A 20,180-nucleotide genomic window follows, 5' to 3' on the forward strand; every position below is an offset into this window, starting at 1 on the left:
GGTCACCTTATGCAACTTTTAAACTAACCAGATGCAGGTGCATTAAACTGGCTCACTTACTTGGGAGATACCAGAAACACATAAGGAAAGCCATGCTGGATGAGGCTGAAAGGCCCATCTAGTCCAAAATCCCGTTCTCACAGTGGCCAACTAGATGCCGGTGGGAAGCCCAGAAGCGGAACCTGAGAGCAACAATGCTCTACAAGAAAGAAGATTCCACCTAAACATTAGGAAGAACTTCCTGACAGTAAGAGCTGTTCGACAGTAGAATTTGCTGCCAAGGAGTGTGGTGGAGTCTCCTTCTTTGGAGGTCTTTAAGCAGAGGCTTGACAACCATATGTCAGGAGTGCTCTGATGGTGTTTCCTGCTTGGCAGGGGGTTGGACTCGATGGCCCTTGTGGTCTCTTCCAATTCTATGATTCTATGATTCTCTTCCTCTTTGAATACCAGTTGCTGCAAATCACAAGGCTCACTGGCCATAATGGCTAGCATAACTCCATCCTCCATGAATTTGTCTAATTTTCCAAAGCCATCCAAGTTGGTGGTCATCACTAGCTCTTGTGGGAGCAAATTCTGCATTTTAATTGTGCGCTGTGAGAAGAAGCTATTTCTTGTGCTAAACAGAGACTTGGCTTCATTAGATGAGTTCTGGAATTATAGATACTCTGCCTGCATGGTTGTCACAACACACTAACAATATATTATTTGGCCTGCCATGGTAGCGATAGAAGAAGACTCACATAACACATTGTATTCATTCAGTGGCCATGTTGAAAAGATTTGTCCTGCCCCATGGAAAACTGTTACAATGATATACACTGGAATTTAGCCAGGGGGATTTGAGAAAGTCACTTAACAATGTTACTAAGATTGGATTAAGTACAATTAAGATGTGTGTTTGTTTGTTTGTTTGAAAATTTTTGAAAACCAATAAAAAAAATTTGAAAAAGATTTGTCCTGCCCTTCATGCGCTTTTGTCTGAACTCAGGTTTTCTACTATTAAGTTTTACAAAGCCAGCAGCATTTGCAGAGGGTGTACTGAATATATTTATGACCTTAAGTCGCTCCTCGTTGAAGCTGGCAAGCCTTTTAGTCTGGAGAAGTCAGTGGTATTTAGGTCCCTTTTATATTCTGAGGTTCCTGTAAAATACAGGAGCAAGCAATGTGATTTAAACTGCCTTGCAGCTGTAAACTGTGATTTCCCCAGAAGGTTCGTCATCCGGCAGAACAAGTTTTGCCACCTTTGACACATAGCTTCAGACGGCATAGGAGGAGGGGCAGAAAGTGTCAACAGGTTGCAGTAAGTAAGGAGAGGTTGTTCTCCCTTATGCAGCGGTGCATTGATGCACAGCCTTATTAAGTCTTGTCAGCTGTATTAAAGAGAAACCTCATTTCTCAGAAGAGTATGCCAGACAGTCAACGCTGCTGTCTGTTCTGGCTGTCAAGGGCTAGAAAGTGCCATTGGGTGACCTTGCCAGCTTGACTGAGGCAGCATTTTCCAGGCTTCAGAACCCTGGTGCAGCAGCAAGTGCAAAAGTAGTGACACATAATTAGCTCTGCAAAATAAGATGATAAGCCCGTAGAAATGTTTTTGCTTTTAACTGTGTGAATGTGTGTATATGACACGGGTGGTGCTGTGGGTTAAACCACAGAGCCTAGGGCTTGCCAATCAGAAGGTTGGTGGTTCGAATCCCCGTGACGGGGTGAGCTCCCGTTGCTCGGTCCCAGCTCCTGCCAACCTAGCAGTTCGAAAGCATGTCAAAGTACAAGTAGGTAAATAGGTACCGCTCTGGCGGGAAGGTAAACGGTGTTTCCGTGTGCTGCTCTGGTTCGCCAGAAGCGGCTTAGTCATGCTGGCCACATGACCCGGAAGCTGTATGCTGGCTCCCTTGGCCAATAAAGCGAGATGAGCGCTGCAACCCCAGAGTCGTCCGCGACTGAACCTAATGGATAGGGGTCCCTTTATCTTTGTGTGTGTATATATTGGGGGGGGGGGTAGGATGAAAATTGCTGGCTCTAGGCTGCCGAGCAGGGCAGGGTGCCTTTTTTAAAAAGTGGGATTCCCGCATTTATTAAAACGTTGCCACCCTAAGCTTCTTTAGGAAGAAGAGCAGGACAGAAATCAAATAAGTAATTAATTTCTGCTCCTTAAAGCGGATTCCTGGTGGTGTACGGGCTGGCAAAGAGCACAATCTATAGGCTTTTTGTGGCTGAGACCCAACGTGGTTAGCAGAACTGTATGGGAACAGGATTGTATAGCTTAGTCATGAGAAGGAGGTGGCTGTGAAGAAGCATAACCCCATTTTGTAAAATATTATTAATAAAGCTGGGCCCCTCTGGATGCAATTTTATTTGTGAACCCCAATATTTACCCTGTCTGACACCAAATGCCCAAGATCCTTAGGCTCTAGTGCTGCATGAGTTGTGCCAGGTGGGTTGCTGGTCACACCCACCTGCCTTTTGTTCTCCCCCCCGCCCCAACTTTTCAGCTTTCATCTTGCCTGTAACGGGGAGTGGGTGGGCGCCCCTGGTCCACCCTATTTAAACTGTTCTTGGGGATTCTTTATGCAAGGAGCTGTCCAGCCCCACAGAGATGCTGAACGCCTATGTGGCTGAATTCAGCCCACCTCCTCTTGACTGCTGTATTGATCCTGGTCTGATCCAAGATAACTAAATAAGAGTGATATATACTTCCTTAAGGTTTTAAGCACTGCCTGTTTATTACAGAACTTGAGAATATTAGAAAATTGTTTCTTTGTTGGACAATGCCTAGCTATCACTTGTATAAATAAATATTCTGGATTAAAATTTTAGACTGGTTGGTCACTTATTTACATTCAAGATATAAGCTGGTTTTGTTGCACTGAAAATTTGGCATGGTTTAGCGGGGTCTGAAGCTGAAAAAGGGCATGCATGAATACCCATGTGGCATCCTGCCCCGAAAAAAGCAAGCTGGTTTATTTTTGAGCCTTCTCTTGTACTTAAATATATGAAAACAACTGATGGTGGTGTTAATCTCTCTAGAATAACTTTCTTGGGTCGCTAGCTTAGCCTAACCTACATCACGAGATAGTGAGCCCAGGTGTCAATCTATATATTAAGCATTTGGGTGGGGTACATAAAATTAAACCTGAGTTACATTATCTACAACAAAAAATGTCTCAAACTGAATGTAATTGATTTGTTTGTAGGATTGTACGATTTAAAAACAGCAACACTGAATGTATTTTTGTTACTTCTGGAAATTTTTTCAATAAAAACATTTTTTTAAAAAAAACCAGTAACAGTACTTGTTGCTACTATGTCCTTCTGGATAGGCATATTACTGCCCAGTCACAGTTAGACTAAAATCCCGAGTTTCTTAATTCTCCTGGGTTTCTACTGATGGTCGCTTGTTGTGACTTGTTTGCAAAGCATTTTAAGGATAAAATTGCCTGCACCTGCCAGGACCTTGATCCCAGTTACAGCAGATGAATCTTGAGAGGTGCCCAGAACACTGTCTAGTTCTGTTGTGTTGGATGAGTTTCAGTTAGTAAGGCTCAAGGACATAGATTAGGTGCTTGGATGGGTCAAGGTGACCACTTGCCCTCTGAATCCTTGCACATCTTGGCTGATAAAAACTAGCGAGGAAGGAGCAACTGGCTGGGCCAGGTAGGAGATTAATGCCTCCCTGTGAGAAGGGATGGCCCCTGCGAGCTTGAAGGAGGCAGCTGTAAAATTAGTATCAGTAAATAAAATTTAAAACAAAACGAAAAGAGAAACCCTCACTGGATTTGGAATATCTAAGTAATTACCACCCAGTTACCAATATCCCCTTGGGCAAGTTTCTTGTGCGGGTAGTCGTGGACCAGATCCAGGTGCTCTTGGAGGAAAATGATTTTCTGGATCCATTTCAGTTGGGGTTTCGGCCTGGTTTTGGCATAGAAACTACTTCTGTCACCTGGTATGATGATCTCTGTCTGGGGAGAGACAGGGGAAATGTCTTAGTTGATTTTCCCCAACCTCTCTGTGGCTTTTGAGTTACACTTAATTCCATGTATTGCAACCTAAGCCCATTGGAACGGTTCTTCACTCTGGGAAATGTGGAATGTATAGTACACGCTTCGCTCTTATGTGCAATGTTCATACAGTCACAACTGTCTTTAAGTTGACCATACTATAGATATATTTTGGCACATTGTACTTTTCTCTGGCTGATTCTTCAGGACCAGATTTATTAGGGCCCGTGCTTTTGAGGAAGCGTCACACTTCCTCTCCTGAAATGTGGAACAGTACTTCCTCAAAATCGCTCATTTCTTTTAAAAACAAAACAGAATGTTAGTTGTAACCCCATTCAAACCAATGGAAGAAAACACAGCTATTAATGGGACCTATAAAGCAAGATTAAGCATGTTTACCCAGAAGCAAGTTTCACTACCCAGTGTCAGTATGCTGGAGTAAAGCCTAGCATACTGATTTCAGCTACTGCTCGTTTAAGGTTACATGAGAAAATAAAGGTTACTGTCTGCCAAGAAGATAGGAAATTGACCAAATTCCTAGAAAAGATCCCAAAATCCCTTAAAACAAACAAAAATAGAAGTGGGACTCTTGCTCAGGAAGCATGGAAGGCAGATGGAGATGGCATTCCTGACATATTTAATTCCAGTGCATATTTCTTCTACACAACACCATGTCTGCTTTTTTATTAGGACCTTATTCTGCTTACGGCAGGAGATGCAGCTATTCATTTCTCTTGACTTCCATCTGTTTTTACACTCAAGTACCTCATTAAGATAAATCTGTTCACTCTTTCTCATCCCAGCTGATCTTTCCTTTTCCTTTTCCTCTCATCTTACTCTTAAGATCATTTGCTTGTATGTGGGGGCGGCAGTTTTAGTGCATTATATATAAATTGAGTCCTGTTCTGCTATTATTGCTAAACTTCTAATAGGAGATTTTTGTTCCTTTTGGAACATGCTTAACAAAATGCTGCTCTAATCCAAGAAGGGAGTTTCTGCCTTGCCTCCAACCAGATTATCTGCCATTTCTCTCCAAATTTTCTTGCATGTCCAACCTGAGCATGAGTGCATTCTAACTTGAAAACGTTCCTCCTGCATTTTGGAGAGGAGCAGTTCTTAATAGAATATAAAGGGTCAACAGTACTGCAGTGTAGTGAAGAAGATGCTTAAAATGATGAACTTTGAGTACTGCTGAACAGGGAAGAATGTCTTAAACACTAGGCGATTCCATGTGGATTTTGCCTTCAGTCTTCAAAACGTCTTGACCTCTTCTGAAGATGTTTGATACTGTTATTTTTACTTTGTCGAGGCAACACAGATTTTGCTTGTAAGCTGGTTTGCAGAGAATTGACTGGCTGGAAGCCGAGGTGTTGCAGCATGATTCTAAGCATGCTTCCCACTGCTTTCAAAAGTGTCCTCTAATAACACGTAGTCCCTGATGGCTGCTTTAATGCAAGACATTAAAATGAGCAAAGGCTATTGTATTTGGAAGTGTTATTTGCTAAGCTGTACACAGGGCTATTTCCCCTGCAAGACACAGGGAAATCCCTACCATAATATGAGGAAAAATTTTCCCTATACCCCGTTGCTCAGAAATCAAGCCTATTTCCCCTCTTATGGGGCATAAATAAGATTCTAGCCCCATTTTCTTGGCATATTTTATCTATAAATCAGCTTTAAGCAGAACTGTCACTTGATGAATCCAATATACAAATAATTTTTTTGTGCTCTTGGGAGCATAATCTCCTGACCTATGCTGGGAGAGTCACAAAGACTCTGATGTCATACTAATTTAGAAACGCTGGCGAATGGATTCCCCACCCCCTGTATAACAGTGGAAAACCCTGTCCTTTTCCCCTTGAGGGGGTGGTTAGAATCATAGTGAAATAAAAAATGGCTGGCTATTAATGATGTGTTTGCCCCTTGAGCAAGGAGTATATTCTGTTTTTAGATATTGCAGGTGTGTCACAGCAGCCATTCTTACAGCTTGCTCTTCTACTAAAAGTGCCCAGAGGGTGGTGCACAACATACTCATAAAACCACATTATGTAACCTCTGAAAGTCTAGCAAACCGTTTCTAAAAGCAGTAACAAAGAATATGTCGTATAGTTAACACTTAGGGGAAAAACCTAACAGTAAAAAGATTCATGTTGGTCCGATGCAGTCGAAATATATAAAAAAATTAAAAAATTGTCCAGTAGCACCTTAGAGACCAACAAAGTTTGTTCTTGGTATAAGCTTTCGTGTGCATGCATACTTCTTCAGTAAAAAGATGTTAACACAGAAATGAAACTGTTGTTGTTGTTTAGTCGTTTAGTCGTGTCCGACTCTTCGTGACCCCATGGACCAGAGCACGCCAGGCACCTCTGTCTTTCACTGCCTCCCGCAGTTTGGTCAAACTCATGCTAGTAGCTTCGAGAACACTGTCCAACCATCTCGTCCTCTGCCGTCCCCTTCTCCTTGTGCCCTCCATCTTTCCCAGCATCAGTGTCTTCTCCAAGGAGTCTTCTCTTCTCATGAGGTGGCCAAAGTACTGGAGCCTCAGCTTCACGATCTGTCCTTCCAGTGAGCACTCAGGCCTGATTTCCTTAAGAATGGATGCGTTTGATCTTCTTGCAGTCCATGGGACTCTCAAGAGTCTTCTCCAGCACCATAATTCAAAAGCATCAATTCTTCGGCGATCAGCCTTCTTTATGGTCCAGCTCTCACTTCCATACATCACTACTGGGAAAACCATGGCTTTAACTATACGGACCTTTGTTGGCAAGGTGACGTCTCTACTTCTCAAGATGCTGTCTAGGCCTGTCATTGCCCTTCTCCCAAGAAGCAGGCGTCTTTTAATTTCGTGGCTGCTGTCACCATCTGCAGTGATCATGGAGCCCAAGAAAGTAAAATCTCTCACTGCCTCCATTTCTTCCCCTTCTATTTGCCAGGAGGTGATGGGACCAGTGGCCATGATCTTCGTTTTTTTGATGTTGAGCCTCAGACCATATTTTGCGCTCTCCTCTTTCACTTTCATTAAAAGGTTCTTTAATTCCTCCTCACTTTCTGCCATCAAGGTTGTGTCATCTGCATATCTGAGGTTGTTGATATTTTTTCCGGCAATCTTAATTCCAGCTTGGGATTCATCCAGCCCAGCCTTTCGCATGATGTATTCTGCATATAAATTAAATAAGCAGGGAGATAAAATACAGCCTTGTCGTACTCCTTTCCCAATTTTGAACCAATCAGTTGTTCCATATCCAGTTCTAACTGTAGCTTCTTGTCCCACATAGAGATTTCTCAGGAGACAGATGAGGTGATCAGGCACTCCCATTTCTTTAAGAACTTGCCATAGTTTGCTGTGGTCGACACAGTCAAAGGCTTTTGCATAGTCAATGAAGCAGAAGTAGATGTCTTTCTGGAACTCTCTAGCTTTCTCCATAATCCAGCGCATGTTTGCAATTTGGTCTCTGGTTCCTCTGCCTCTTCTAAATCCAGCTTGCACTTCTGGGAGTTCTCGATCCACATACTGTTTGAGCCTTCCTTGTAGAATTTTAAGCATAACCTTGCTAGCGTGTGAAATGAGTGCAATTGTGCGGTAGTTGGAGCATTCTTTGGCACTGCCCTTCTTTGGGATTGGGATGTAGACTGATCTTCTCCAATCTTCTGGCCACTGCTGAGTTTTCCAAATTTGCTGGCATATTGAGTGTAGCACCTTAACAGCATCATCTTTTAAAATTTTAAATAGTTCAGCTGGAATACCATCACTTCCACTGGCCTTGTTATTTGCAATGCTTTCTAAGGCCCATTTGACTTCACTTTCCAGGATGTCTGGCTCAAGGTCAGCAACCACACTACCTGGGGTGTACGAGACATCCATATCTTTCTGGTATAATTCCTCTGTGTATTCTTGTCACCTCTTCTTGATGTCTTCTGCTTCTGTTAGGTCCTTACCACTTTTGTCCTTTATTATGGTAATCTTTGTACGAAATGTTCCTTTCATATCTCCAATTTTCTTGAACAGATCTCTGGTTCTTCCCATTCTGTTGTTTTCCTCTATTTGTTTGCATTGCTCGTTTAAGAAGGCCTTCTTGTCTCTCCTTGCTATTCTTTGGAAATCTGCATTCAATTTCCTGTATCTTTCACTATCTCCCTCGCATTTTGCTTGCCTTCTCTCCTCCGCTATTTGTAAGGCCTCGTTGGACAGCCACTTTGCTTTCTTGCATTTCCTTTTCATTGGGATGGTTTTCGTTGCTGCCTCCTGTACGATGTTACGAGCCTCCATCCATAGTTCTTCAGGCACTCTGTCCACCAAATCTAAATCCTTAAACCTGTTCGTCACTTCCACTGTGTATTCATAAGGGATTTGACTTAGATTGTATCTTACCGGCCCAGTGGTTTTTCCTACTTTCTTGAGTTTAAGCTTGAATTTTGCTATAAGAAGCTGATGATCTGAGCCACAGTCAGCTCCAGGTCTTGTTTTTGCTGACTGTATAGAGCTTCTCCATCTTTGGCTGCAGAGAATATAATCAATCTGATTTCGATACTGCCCATCTGGTGATGTCCATGTGTAGAGTCGTCTCTTGTGTTGTTGGAAAAGCGTGTTTGTGATGACCAGCTTGTTCTCTTGACAGAACTCTATTAGCCTTTGCCCTGATTCGTTTTGATCTCCAAGGCCAAACTTGCCAGTTGTTCCTTTTATCTCTTGCCTCCCTACTTTAGCATTCCAATCCCCTATAATGAGAAGAACATCCTTCTTTGGTGTCACTTCTATAAGGTGTTGTAAGTCTTCATAGAATTGGTCAATTTCAGTTTCTTCAGCATCAGTAGTTGGTGCATAAACTTGGATTACTGTGATGTTAAAAGGTCTGCCTTGGATTCGTATCGAGATCATTCTATCATTTTTGAGATTGCATCCCAGTACAGCTTTCGCCACTCTTTTGTTGACTATGAGGGCCACTCCATTTCTTTTACGAGTTTCTTGCCCACAGTAGTAGATGTGATGGTCATCCGAACTGAATTCGCCCATTCCCGTCCATTTTAGTTCACTGATGCCCAGGATGTCAATATTTATTCTTGCCATCTCATTGAAATGAAATGAAACTAGGTGTTGCCTATTAAAAGCATGACAAAATAAGGAACGCCTTCCATTTCTGTTAAAAGACACATAAAAAGCAAGCTGGACATGTTGACGGCAGAAGAGTATTCTAGAGTTGTGACATCTTAGAAAAGGCCACATCCTTGGTGCTTTATGAATGACCTGAGGTGGCTCTGAGAACAGGTAACCTGGCCCAGAGTTAAGGGCTTTTAATACAACCAGTACTTTGAATTGAGCCAGAAAGGGAGTATGACGCCAGTGATGGCTTTAGGGACATGTTACTCCCTTTCACACTCCCTCTTAAGAGAAATCAGCTGCCCTTATTCTATATGATAAATCTGCAAGCTGTGCATATTCTGTCATAAGTTGTCATTCTTTAGTTGCAGACTAAACATACAGAATAAGAGAACAAGAAGAACATATGTTTAGAGAAGATTGGAAAATGTTTATTGAATTTATGGGGGAAAATGGTGTACACCTGAAAACGTTGGCAGCATTAAGATAAATTTCACAGTGTAAATAAGTTTTGATAGATGCAATAATGGAATATTGACTAGTTTAGTTTTTGTAAAATATGCAGGGATTTATGATATGCAAAATGAACCATGGAAAGAGAAGAAGAGAAGCCACTGAAATTCGAAGGCTGTGTAAAGGAGTATTTTAAATTGTAAAACAGAAAATTTAATAAAAATTAGAGAGAAAACAGCTAGCTGTGGCAGCATGCAGACTAACGAACGTTTGGCGGCAAGAGATTTCGATCTTGTACATCAAGACCGACAGATGTAATATATATTTCTATGGTAGCAATTCCCCTGCCGTGGTTCAGCTTAGATCGGGCCACAAATATCGAACCAGCAATAAAAATTGAAAATAAAATGAAACTGCCCAGTTAAAGGGGGGAGAGGAGCAACATTCTAGAGTAACCAATCAGCGATACAACCCTCAATTTGAACCTGCATAACGTAATATAAATATTAAATATATATATTTTCCTAGGGTGACGTCGACTACCGCAGCCAGGACGACTCTTGCTAATAATAAGCTCGCAGACCAGGAGCGACGCATGCGCCCTAAACAGGATGGGAGGGGCTGGGGCCGGCCAATCAGAGGAGCGGGAGCTCTCGCGCGCCGTCCAACGGCCGCTCAGGCCCGCCCGGGCGCGTGCCCGGACCTGCCCAACGGGGGAGCGTTCCATCCCCCCCCCGCCCGCGCGCTCCTCCCGCTACGTCACTCGAGGAAGACGAAGGAAGCCGCCATGTCGGACGCGGCAGATTCGCCATAACCTTTTCGCCGCCGCGGCCTGCACGCCGCCGTTTTAATAATAATAACAGCTTAATAATGCGCGCCCGCGTATAGATACGTATTTATTTATTTTAAACAAAATATTAGCGCCCCTCGAATTTGAGCGCAGGGTATGGCGGCGGCGGCTCTTTTCCTGAGGGGACGAAAGTGCTAGTTCTTCCTCTCTTTTTTAATTCTACGGTTTTTATTACCACCCCTCGCCCTCCTCATATCCGGCCATGGAAGCTCCGTCGGCAGGTGAGTGCGGGCGCCGAGGAGGGCCTTTTTTAATATATGGAAATCGCGTCGGCGGAGGGATTCCGCCCCCGCGCGGGGCCTGACGGGATGTGGCGCGAGAGTCCCGAGCGGGCGTCGTCGTCACCGGCACTTCCGGTTCAGTGGTGGGCGGGCATGGCGTCGGCCGCATCGGGGCCGGAAGTGTGCGTGTGCGCTTGCGCGCGCGTCTGTCTCGTCATCTCGGTGCGCGCGCGTCTGTCTTGTCATCTCGGTGCGCAAACGCGCCTGGTTGGCTGTGTTCCTCCGGGCGGAGAAAGCGATTTTTTCTTAAGGACGCGAGGAGAGCGAAGCTGCCCGATAGCCTCCCCTCATAGTGGAAGTGCAACGCCCTTCCAGCTGCGCCCACCTATATTTCGCCCAAACGCGGGTCTCGAACCCGCAACCCTTGAGTTTGAGAGTCTCGTGCTCTACCCATTGACCTATCCAGCCGCCGAGGCTTTGGAACGGGAAACCTCGTTAATGGAACAGAGAAGCCTAACTGGCACCGAGGGAGGGAAGCGCTGCTTTTTATCTGTCCCAAACTGTCCCATCGAAAACCTCAACCAAAGCTGCCCATCCTGCTTTTAATTGAAATTGAAATACTTTATTGTCACTTGTACAACTTGTATACAGTGAGATTACATGAGCACCCCCCACTCAGCTCTCTTAGTCTTAATTCCCCTCGTTTACTACGTGGGGCTACATTTGAAAGTGACCTGGAAACTGCAATTAATCCAGAATGCGGCAGCTAGACTGGTGACTGGGAGTGGCCGCTGAGACCACATAACTCCGGTCCTGAGACATCTGCATTGGCTCCCAGTACGTTTCCGAGCACAATTCAAAGTGTTGGTGCTGACCCTTAAAGCCCTAAACGGCCTCGGTCCAGTATATCTGAAGGAGCGTCTCCACCTCCATTCAGCCCGGACACCAAGATCCAGCGCCAAGGGCCTTCTGGTGGTTCCCTCATTGAGAGAAATGAGGTTACAGGGAACCAGACAGAGGGCCTTCTCGGTGGTGGCGCCCACCCTGTGGAACACCCTTCAGATGTGAAGGAAATAAACAGCTATCCTATCTTTAAAAGACATCTGAAGGCAGCCCTGTTCAGGGAAGTTTTTAATATTTAATGCTGTACTGTTTTTAACATTTGATTGGGAGCCGCCCAGAGTGGCTGGGAAAACTCAGCTAGATGGGTGGGTTATAAATAATAAATTATTATCATTATTACTGACGCACACCCACCAAACCCGAAAGTCAGTTGCCCTGTTGTTATCTTTTCATTCAGCAGCCCAACAGCCCATGGATAGAAGCTGTTCTTTACCCTGTTGGTGCAGCTAATCATGCTTCTATATCTTCTGACTGAGGGCAGGAGATCAAGAAAGTGCTGGCCAGGGTGTGAATCATTCCTGAGAATTTTCCTTACTCTCCTGAGGCAACATTCTTTCACTATTTCATCCAGTGGATTCACGGGACAGCCCATAATACCTTGTGCTGTATTTACCACCCCCTGTAGGCACTTCCTATCAGATGATGTCAAACCAGCGTACCACACCGTGATGCACATTTTCAGAATAAAAATTTGCTCGCACTGTACCTATTTTTTTATTGATAAGATACATTGGAAAGGAAAAGCAAAAACTAGCAGTGCTGGATTTTTTGCGTAGAACGCAGCTGTTTTATAATATGATCATGGGGCATCCAGAATGTATAAAACAATGCATCTGCTTACTCAGGAGTTCCATGCTTCTTCATGTCCTTGCATTTTGAAAAAGCTTTAGCTAGCCTTTGCTGTTGAAGTTGATTTGTTGTGGGTCGTCATGTATAACAAGGATCTAAACCTTTTGTTCTAACCCAGTGCCTAACTTCTGAGTTGTCACACTGGGGGTTATTCTCAAAATTATGTGGACTCCTAGATAGTACATCACTACTAAAATGAGTTCTTGCACAGGTGAATAGTCAGATTCCATTTAAGATGCAGTCCTACACACACTTACCTGGGTGTAAGTCCAGGGTAAGTAAGTGGGGCACTCTTCTGAGTAACTATGTGGGGTAGCTCTGTTGGCAAAGCATGAAACTCTTAATCTCAGAGTTGTGGGTTTGAGTCCAATGTTGAGCAAAATATTCCTCCATTGCAGGGGGTTGGACTAGATGGCCCTTGTGGTCCCTTCCAACTCTACAGTTCTATGATTCTGTCTGTCCATGGCTTTCTTTCCATAAGCCTTTTGAAGCAAGGCTTCAAAGCAGGAAGACCTACTAGGCACCCTTTTGAGTACCTGGCACCTCGAGCTATAGAAGTTTAGAAATTGCAAATTGCCATTCCTATGTATGTAGAACTTCTGTTTATGATGCCTCTGTCCTTGCGTTTCTGCTATAGCCTTTTCCTGTTTGATCTACTGGATTTGCTGCCATTTCGTCCACCCAATCTTAGCCTGTTGCCTTTTGTGCTTTGGGGGTGACTTTTGTAACTACAGTGGTGCCCCGCAGGACGAATGCCTCGCAAGACGGAAAACCCGCTAGACGAAAGGGTTTTCTGTTTTTGAGTTGCTTCGCAAGACGATTTTCCCTGTGGGCTTGCTTCGCAAGACGAAAACGTCTTGCAAGTCTTGCGATTTTTTTTCCGCTCCCCCCCCTTTTTCTAAGCCGCTAAGCCGCTAATAGCCTTTTAGCAGCTAAGCCGCTAAGCCTTTAATAGCCGCTAAACCGCTAATAGCGCTAAGCCGCTAATAGGGTTGCTTCGCAAGACGCAAAAACCGCTAGACGAAGAGAATCGTGGAACGGATTCTTTTCGTCTTGCGAGGCACCACTGTACCAATACACCGCTGCTGCAAGTTCTATCTTTGAATTGTCCTCTTTTTGTTCCACCTCCTCATAAAGAAAAATCACGAAAGACTTCTGAAGGAGATGTTTTGTCAATGCTGCTGAAAATATTCCCCCCCCCTCTATTTGGATTAGCCCTCCTTCGAATAACATTTGCCAGTGTGCCTCTGTTCTTTAGCTCTGCGTTGCAGCTGCTGCAAGCGGCTGCTAGAGGTTGCTGTTTGCACGCAGAAACAGGCTCTTTCAAAGCAGGCAGCTGGATGCCATGTTTAACTTGCAAGCTGTTGGCTTAATAATCAGGGTTGCTAGTCGATTAAATAGTTTTGGCTGATTGATTGGATAAAAGGCAGGCGATTAATTAATTGCAGTTAAGTAAAATCTGCATTATGTCCAAAACAAAGGGTTGGTGCCTTTTTGAGGTTTTCTTCAGCAGTGTTTGCATGGCCAGTAAATTCAATGCTCTTCATCACAGGGGAGCATCCTTGAGTAGAAAAGACTCCCTGTTTCAGATGTTGCAGATGCAGGGAACCTTTATCAGCCAGAGCAGAGAGAAATGAAAAGAGTAGAGCAGCCTTAGAGAGGGGTGGGAAGGCAGGGGCCTTCAGTCCTTTCAACTGCATCATTGGGGCAAGACTTACTGGGAAGAGCTTTTAGGATCACTAGGCCTGCGCTGTAGGGACGCGGGTGGCACTGTGGGTTAAACCACAGAGCCTAGGACTTGCCGATCAGAAGGTTGGCGGTTCGAATCCCCACGACGGGGTGAGCTCCCATTGCTCGGTCCCTGCTCCTGCCAACCTAGCAGTTCAAAAGCACAAAGTGCAAGTAGATAAATAGATACCGCTCCAGCGGGAAGGTAAACGGCGTTTCCGTGCGCTGCTCTGGTTTGCCAGAAGCGGCTTAGTCATGCCAGCCACATGACCCGGAAGCTGTACGCCAGCTCCCTCAGCCAATAAAGCGAGATGAGCGCCGCAACCCCAGAGTTGGCCACGACTGGACCTAATGGTCAGGGGTCCCTTTACCTTTACCTAGGCCTGCGCTGCTTTGGTTTCTTTGAATAAAGAGTTAACTGCACCGGCACCATGTATTTTTATTGCTCTTGACACTTTCCCCCCACCAAATAACATCATAGGGGGCACCCAGTATTTAAAACAGCAGAAATAAATAAAAGCAATTAAAAGCTATCAATAAAAGAGTTAAGAAATAACAAAGCAGCTGTAAAACAGTAAATAACAAAGCGGCTATAAAATAACCATAAAATCTTAGCTGCAGCAGCGTAAATCAATTTCTCATTCAACGCCTGTGCAAATAGCCGCTCTGTAAAATAGGTGCCAGGTGAGTAGACTCAAGGAAAGGCCCTTTGCTTTGTCCTCAGCTGCCTTACCAATGGGGGGGGGCGGGCGTGGGGCTGGTGGCAGGGCCAAAGGAGTTAGTTCTTTCATTGTCTGGAGAGTCCGATGGACGGAAGGTTGAAAGTGTGGCTCCATCTATTATTAGTGATGTTTCTAATTATCCTGAGGTCTGAGGGTGGGTCACAGAAATGCATCCAAAACCAAACAGGAATCGTACATCCAGGCAGAAGGAGGGCACCCCATTTTGCTCCAAGAAGAAGGAGAGGATGAGGTGCTGTCTTCATGCCAACCACTCTTAGGCATTCATCTGACCCCTGATGGCAGAGAGTTGCTTGGTGTAGCAGAGGGAGTCTCTGAGGATTTGCCCCGCAGTTTGAGAACCGAGGTACGGCTTTGTGTGTAGCAAGGAGCCCAGTCTATTTCCTCCTGCTGTGGAATGCAGCACTAGCAAGAACAGGGCATCCAGAAGACAATTATTTGAGGCCCTAAAATTTAATAGACAGTTTTTTACACAACCAACTGTTCAGGACCTGCTGGCGGACAGCGATGATCAAATTACTTTAATAGCGGCTGAATTTTTAAGTGCTGTCCATGAAGAAAGAATGGGCCATGATAAAGAGACTTAGTGGTTTTTAATGGTAGGTGATGTTGCTGTGTTGTATTATATTATTTATGTACATTGATTTATTTTTTGGAGTTAAGAATAGGACTGGGATAAATTGTGTTCGCTGAGCCCGTATTTTGTACAGTCTGTATATGATGTTTGTTTGTTAATGTGAGGTGTGATATGCCTAATAAAGGATTCTGTTTATTTATTTAAGAACAGGGCATTGTAAGGAAATTAACAGGGAGATCCTACATGTTTACTCAGAAGTAAGTCTCACTGCATCCAGTGGTGCTTACTTCTTAGTAAGAACGTTCAGAATTGCAGCCCTAGGAGGGTGCATTTTGACTGATACAATGACAACAGTTGATTATTTTTTATTTTCACAATGCTTTTGTGTCAAATAAACCAGTCCTGAAATAAATTAGATTTTAGGTTGGTAGGAGAAGTTTGTGTGCAGCAAGCTGAATAATTCCACTGTCGTTCCGCTCATGGTGTACCTGCATACTTAGCCGATTAACAGCTTCTTTGATTCTCTGCATATTTTATTCATTGTCTAATTAATTGCTCTGTTGACTTCCCCTCCTAGTTAATTACCCACTGCCTCCTCATCAATTCCATTCATGCTTAATTTGGAATATTGTTTATTTGATTCTTTGCCCTTAAGTGGCTGTTTCTGTTATTGTCCTGTTGATTCCCAGCCTAATTATCAACTGATTTATCAATTACCCGTTGCATATTTGTTCATCTGCTACGGGGATCGGTGGCAGCCTTCTTATTATTAGTAATTATTTATACAGTGTGCTGTGTGATTTCCCTCTCCAGTTCCATTCATCCTTGCAACCAATATGAGAAGCTGTTCATTATCATTCTGACTTTACGGGCAGGGAATCGGTTTGCAAGCGTGAAGTTCGCTCAACTAAACCACAGTACATTATAGCACCAAACTTCTTGGCACATGTTAAGATAAGTTTGCTAAATCCGAGCTAGGTAGTTCAGATCTGCAAGCTTTCTTCTTCGCCTGCTGCAAAAAAGTGACTATCTTGAGAATAAACAAAATAGAATAAAAGCCTTTAAAGCATGCATGAGGATCACATGTCCTGACAGATAAACCCCAGCGTGGCCTAAGGATCAGGATGGAGTTTAATGGCTTCAGTCCTGTATACCTGAAGGAGGATCTCCACTCCAGTTATTCAACCTGGACACTGAGGTCCAACTCTGAGTGCCTTCTGGTGCTTCCCTCATTGCAAGAAGTAAAGTTACAGGCAACTAGGCAGAGGGTCTCCTTGGTAGTGGTGCCTCACCTGTGGAATGCCCTCTCGTTAGATTTCAGAGAGATAAACAATTATATGACTTCCCGACAATTGGATTTTTTAATATTTTTTTAATATTTTTATTGGATTATGATTTGATATGCTAATTGGATGTTTTTATTGGAAAATTAATAAACGCTCTAACAGAACAACAACAATTATATGACTTCCCAAAGACATCTTAAGGCTTACAGGGAAGTTTTTAATGTTTGGTGTTTTACTGTGGTTTTATAACTTGTTGGAAGCCTGCCAGATTGGCTAGGGCAACCCAGTCAGATCGGGGCCTTAATATTAATATTAATAATAATTATAATAATGACATAGGGGACGCGGGCGGCGCTGTGGGTTAAAGCCTCAGCGCCTAGGACTTGCCGATCGAAAGGTCGGCGGTTCGAATCCCAGCGGCGGGGTGCGCTCCCGTTGCTCGGTCCCAGCGCCTGCCAACCTAGCAGTTCGAAAGCACCCCCGGGTGCAAGTAGATAAATAGGGACCGCTTACTAGCGGGAAGGTAAACGGCGTTCCGTGTGCTGCGCTGGCTCGCCAGATGCAGCTTGTCACGCTGGCCACGTGACCCGGAAGTGTCTCCGGACAGCGCTGGCCCCCGGCCTATAGAGTGAGATGGGCGCACAACCCTAGAGTCTGTCAAGACTGGCCTGTATGGGCAGGGGTACCTTTACCTTTACCTTTATAATAATGACATAAACATCTGGAAGGCCACATGTTCTCTTGTCTATGCTTGAGAGAGTGGGCAGGTCTTCCCGGCTACCGCCGGCTTCGGATGTTGCAAAGGAGCATGTGCGGGGTCCAGTGGGCATGGGGACGCCCGGCAGGGTTGTTTTTCATTTTATTTCCCACAGTTTTTGGTGCTCTGCAGAAATGCAGGAACCGTTAAAGGGCTGAGGCTCTTGCCAAGCGATCTAGGCAAGACAGGTACAGGAGCCCTGAGAGAACAAAACGTTGGCAATGCAAGTAGACAGAAGGGAGTCAGCCCGTATCCAACTTCTGCATATCCAGCTGGCCCTGCCTACCTACCCCAGATTCCCCTGAACCTTTTACTGGGGTTTCTCACTTCTTCCAGCCACCTCCCACTAGTAACTTGCCCTTGGCTCTACTTGAGGGACAATTCCAACAGATCCCACACGAAAAACGCTTATGTCCCTGTGGAAATGGCAGCACCGAATTGGTGGTGCATGCCCTTCTGGCTTGCACTCTTTATAAAGACTTGAGGAATGAGATTATCACCCCTCTTTTATTGTCCATTCCAGGTCGCCCAACCACTGCCACAGTGTCCTTTCTCTTGGCAGATCAAGATGAGCAGGTGACAACAAAATTGCAGGGTTTTTTAGCTGGGGCTATTTCACTGTGTTTTATATAATCTGTGTTTTATATAATCAACTTTTTATTTCTGTTTTGTATATATTGCAATGTTCTTTTGTTGCTATGGCCTATGGCTGACGCAAAAAAAGTTTCATGCTTTAATTTTAAGGATGCCTGATAGCATGCGAGTGCAGCATGTCAAGTGTGGAAAGTAAAACTGATATATTTTGTTGCTTGAGGTAGAACAGAAAGCGGTTGAGTCCACCGCTGCAGTATCCCAAGGCCAGCAGAGCCATTTTGCTACCCAAGCAGATGATCCCACAATCATAACACCCTGGGAGTAAAATTACAATAATAATGAAGGGTGACATCCAGTGTTGTGTGATCAGGTTTGTTCTTGTGTAGCAGGCCCTCCCTCTTTCCTGGCTGCAGTCATGCTCCTAAAATCTGTTTTAGGGTGTTGGGAGGGGTCCTTCTGGAGCAGATTTTGGGTACGCATGTAGCTACAGGGAGAAGAAAAGCAGAAATCTGTAGTGCAAGCGGGCAGTCATAATCGGGTAGTGACTTAATTAACTAACAATCTGTTTGTTTTTCTTGTTGCCCAAATTCAGCCACTTGAGGCACGTGCCACACACTGCCAAACAGTAAGGCTGGTCCGGAAAGCATATTCTTTCCCTTGGCATCATAGAGAGAAGAGCCAAAAGAGCGTAGATGATGCTCATGATCCAATAGCTTGAGATAACAAACTTTTATGTGTTCCGTGGGCATAGCATTATATGAATCGTGCGTGGTGTAGTGAAATACAGTACTGGGATGTTCATCGGCATTTCAACTGCTCTGAGAGGTGCTGCTAACCTACAGGAAGAGTACAAATGCACACTCCTGCAAGGCGCACCATGTGCACCATGTGCCATTAATCTAGATACCTTTTTTATTCCTTTCTATTGGCAGTAGGCACCCTGCATGCCTCCAGTTCCCGCTGTTATGGAACTATGAGTGCAAGCAGAGTGACAGTGAAAAACTCTGGGCTTCTTGTACTTTTTGGGGGGGGAGGGGGGATAGCAACCACTATGTGTTGCTTCTCAGCGATCAAACCAAATTACCAATAAACGGATCTTGACTTGAATAATGTCATGGGTTTCCTTTTTTTCAGATTAACTGTTAAAATGGGGAAAGAAGTTAATAACCCACCTTAATTTATGTTATATTTTCCAGGAAACAGATCCATCTTTATGTGCAAGCTCTGTAACTTATTTTCCCCGAACCAGTCACAACTGCTGTCTCATGTCTCCGAGAAGCATTCCGAAGAAGGGATTAAGGTGGATGACATCGTTATTCCTCTCAGACCTCTTACGACGCCGGCAAATCTAAATAAAAACGGAGAAGGTACGGCCAGACGTTGGCAAGGATGCAAATAATTATTACCGCTGTTCTTTGCGTTATGTTAAATTTATAAAATTGCTTCAGCCTCAGAAACGACCAGATCCTCTGCTTAATTCATGACAGCAGGAAAGTCTTTTGCTTAATTCATGAACGCTTCCGACTGCAGTGATTAAATGTCTCTGCATAAGGCATGGAAAGCTTTGATGGTTTCATGAGTCTGCCAGAGGATTTGTTTGTTTCATGAATTATAATATTTGCTTAATGTCTGCAACTTCATATGTTGAGCTGTCCCCCTTCCTTTTCGTAAAAGAAAAGAAGCCTTAATTAAGCAACTTCACAGGCTCAGCTTTGTGTGTGTATGCGCATGAAACCTCACACAGCTGCACTAACTGTTCCGCACCCCTGTTCACGAACAAGCACACCCCCAATCCATTGCCTTTCATTCACATTCATCCCACAATCCCCCAACATCCAGTTATCCTGCTTTCTCTCCCCACCCCAGGACTTTCATTTTCCTGCCACCTCTTCCTTTCCCTTCCCTGGTGGCCCAGCCACAGAAAATGTCCTTCGGGATGATGCTGCAGGTGCCACACTCCTTGCTGGAGACTGCAAGCTCTCTGCCACCTGATCACCTCTCCTTGTTCCCTTCACAGTTGCGGCTGAATCATCCTCCCATACACCTTGCAGCAATCGTGGCATCACAACCACGAAGAGATCAGGCAGTTGGGAGGCCAGATGCTGTGGTTTGGGCATCTTTCCAGAGGA

General features: G+C 44.4%; 1 protein-coding gene across 4 annotated transcripts in view; it reads left to right on the forward strand.

Annotated features, from left to right (window-relative positions):
- Positions 1 to 20,180, forward strand: part of ZFAT (zinc finger and AT-hook domain containing) — a 126,768-nt gene that overhangs the window by 35,495 nt on the left and 71,093 nt on the right. Inside the window, exons 1-3 of one of the 4 annotated variants that reach the window (XM_053395257.1) lie at positions 10,231 to 10,617; positions 17,981 to 18,033; positions 19,248 to 19,418. In XM_053395257.1, the coding sequence (XP_053251232.1) occupies positions 19,265 to 19,418 (154 nt within the window). In that variant the 5' untranslated portion in view covers positions 10,231 to 10,617; positions 17,981 to 18,033; positions 19,248 to 19,264. Of the gene's footprint in view, positions 1 to 10,230; positions 10,618 to 14,897; positions 15,184 to 17,980; positions 18,034 to 19,247; positions 19,419 to 20,180 lie in introns of those variants that run through there. The other 3 variants (XM_053395256.1, XM_053395260.1, XM_053395259.1) reach the window with 3 other exon arrangements.

Source organism: Podarcis raffonei, chromosome 7 (genome assembly GCF_027172205.1).
Source record: "Podarcis raffonei isolate rPodRaf1 chromosome 7, rPodRaf1.pri, whole genome shotgun sequence".
Taxonomy (NCBI): Eukaryota; Metazoa; Chordata; class Lepidosauria; order Squamata; family Lacertidae; genus Podarcis; species Podarcis raffonei.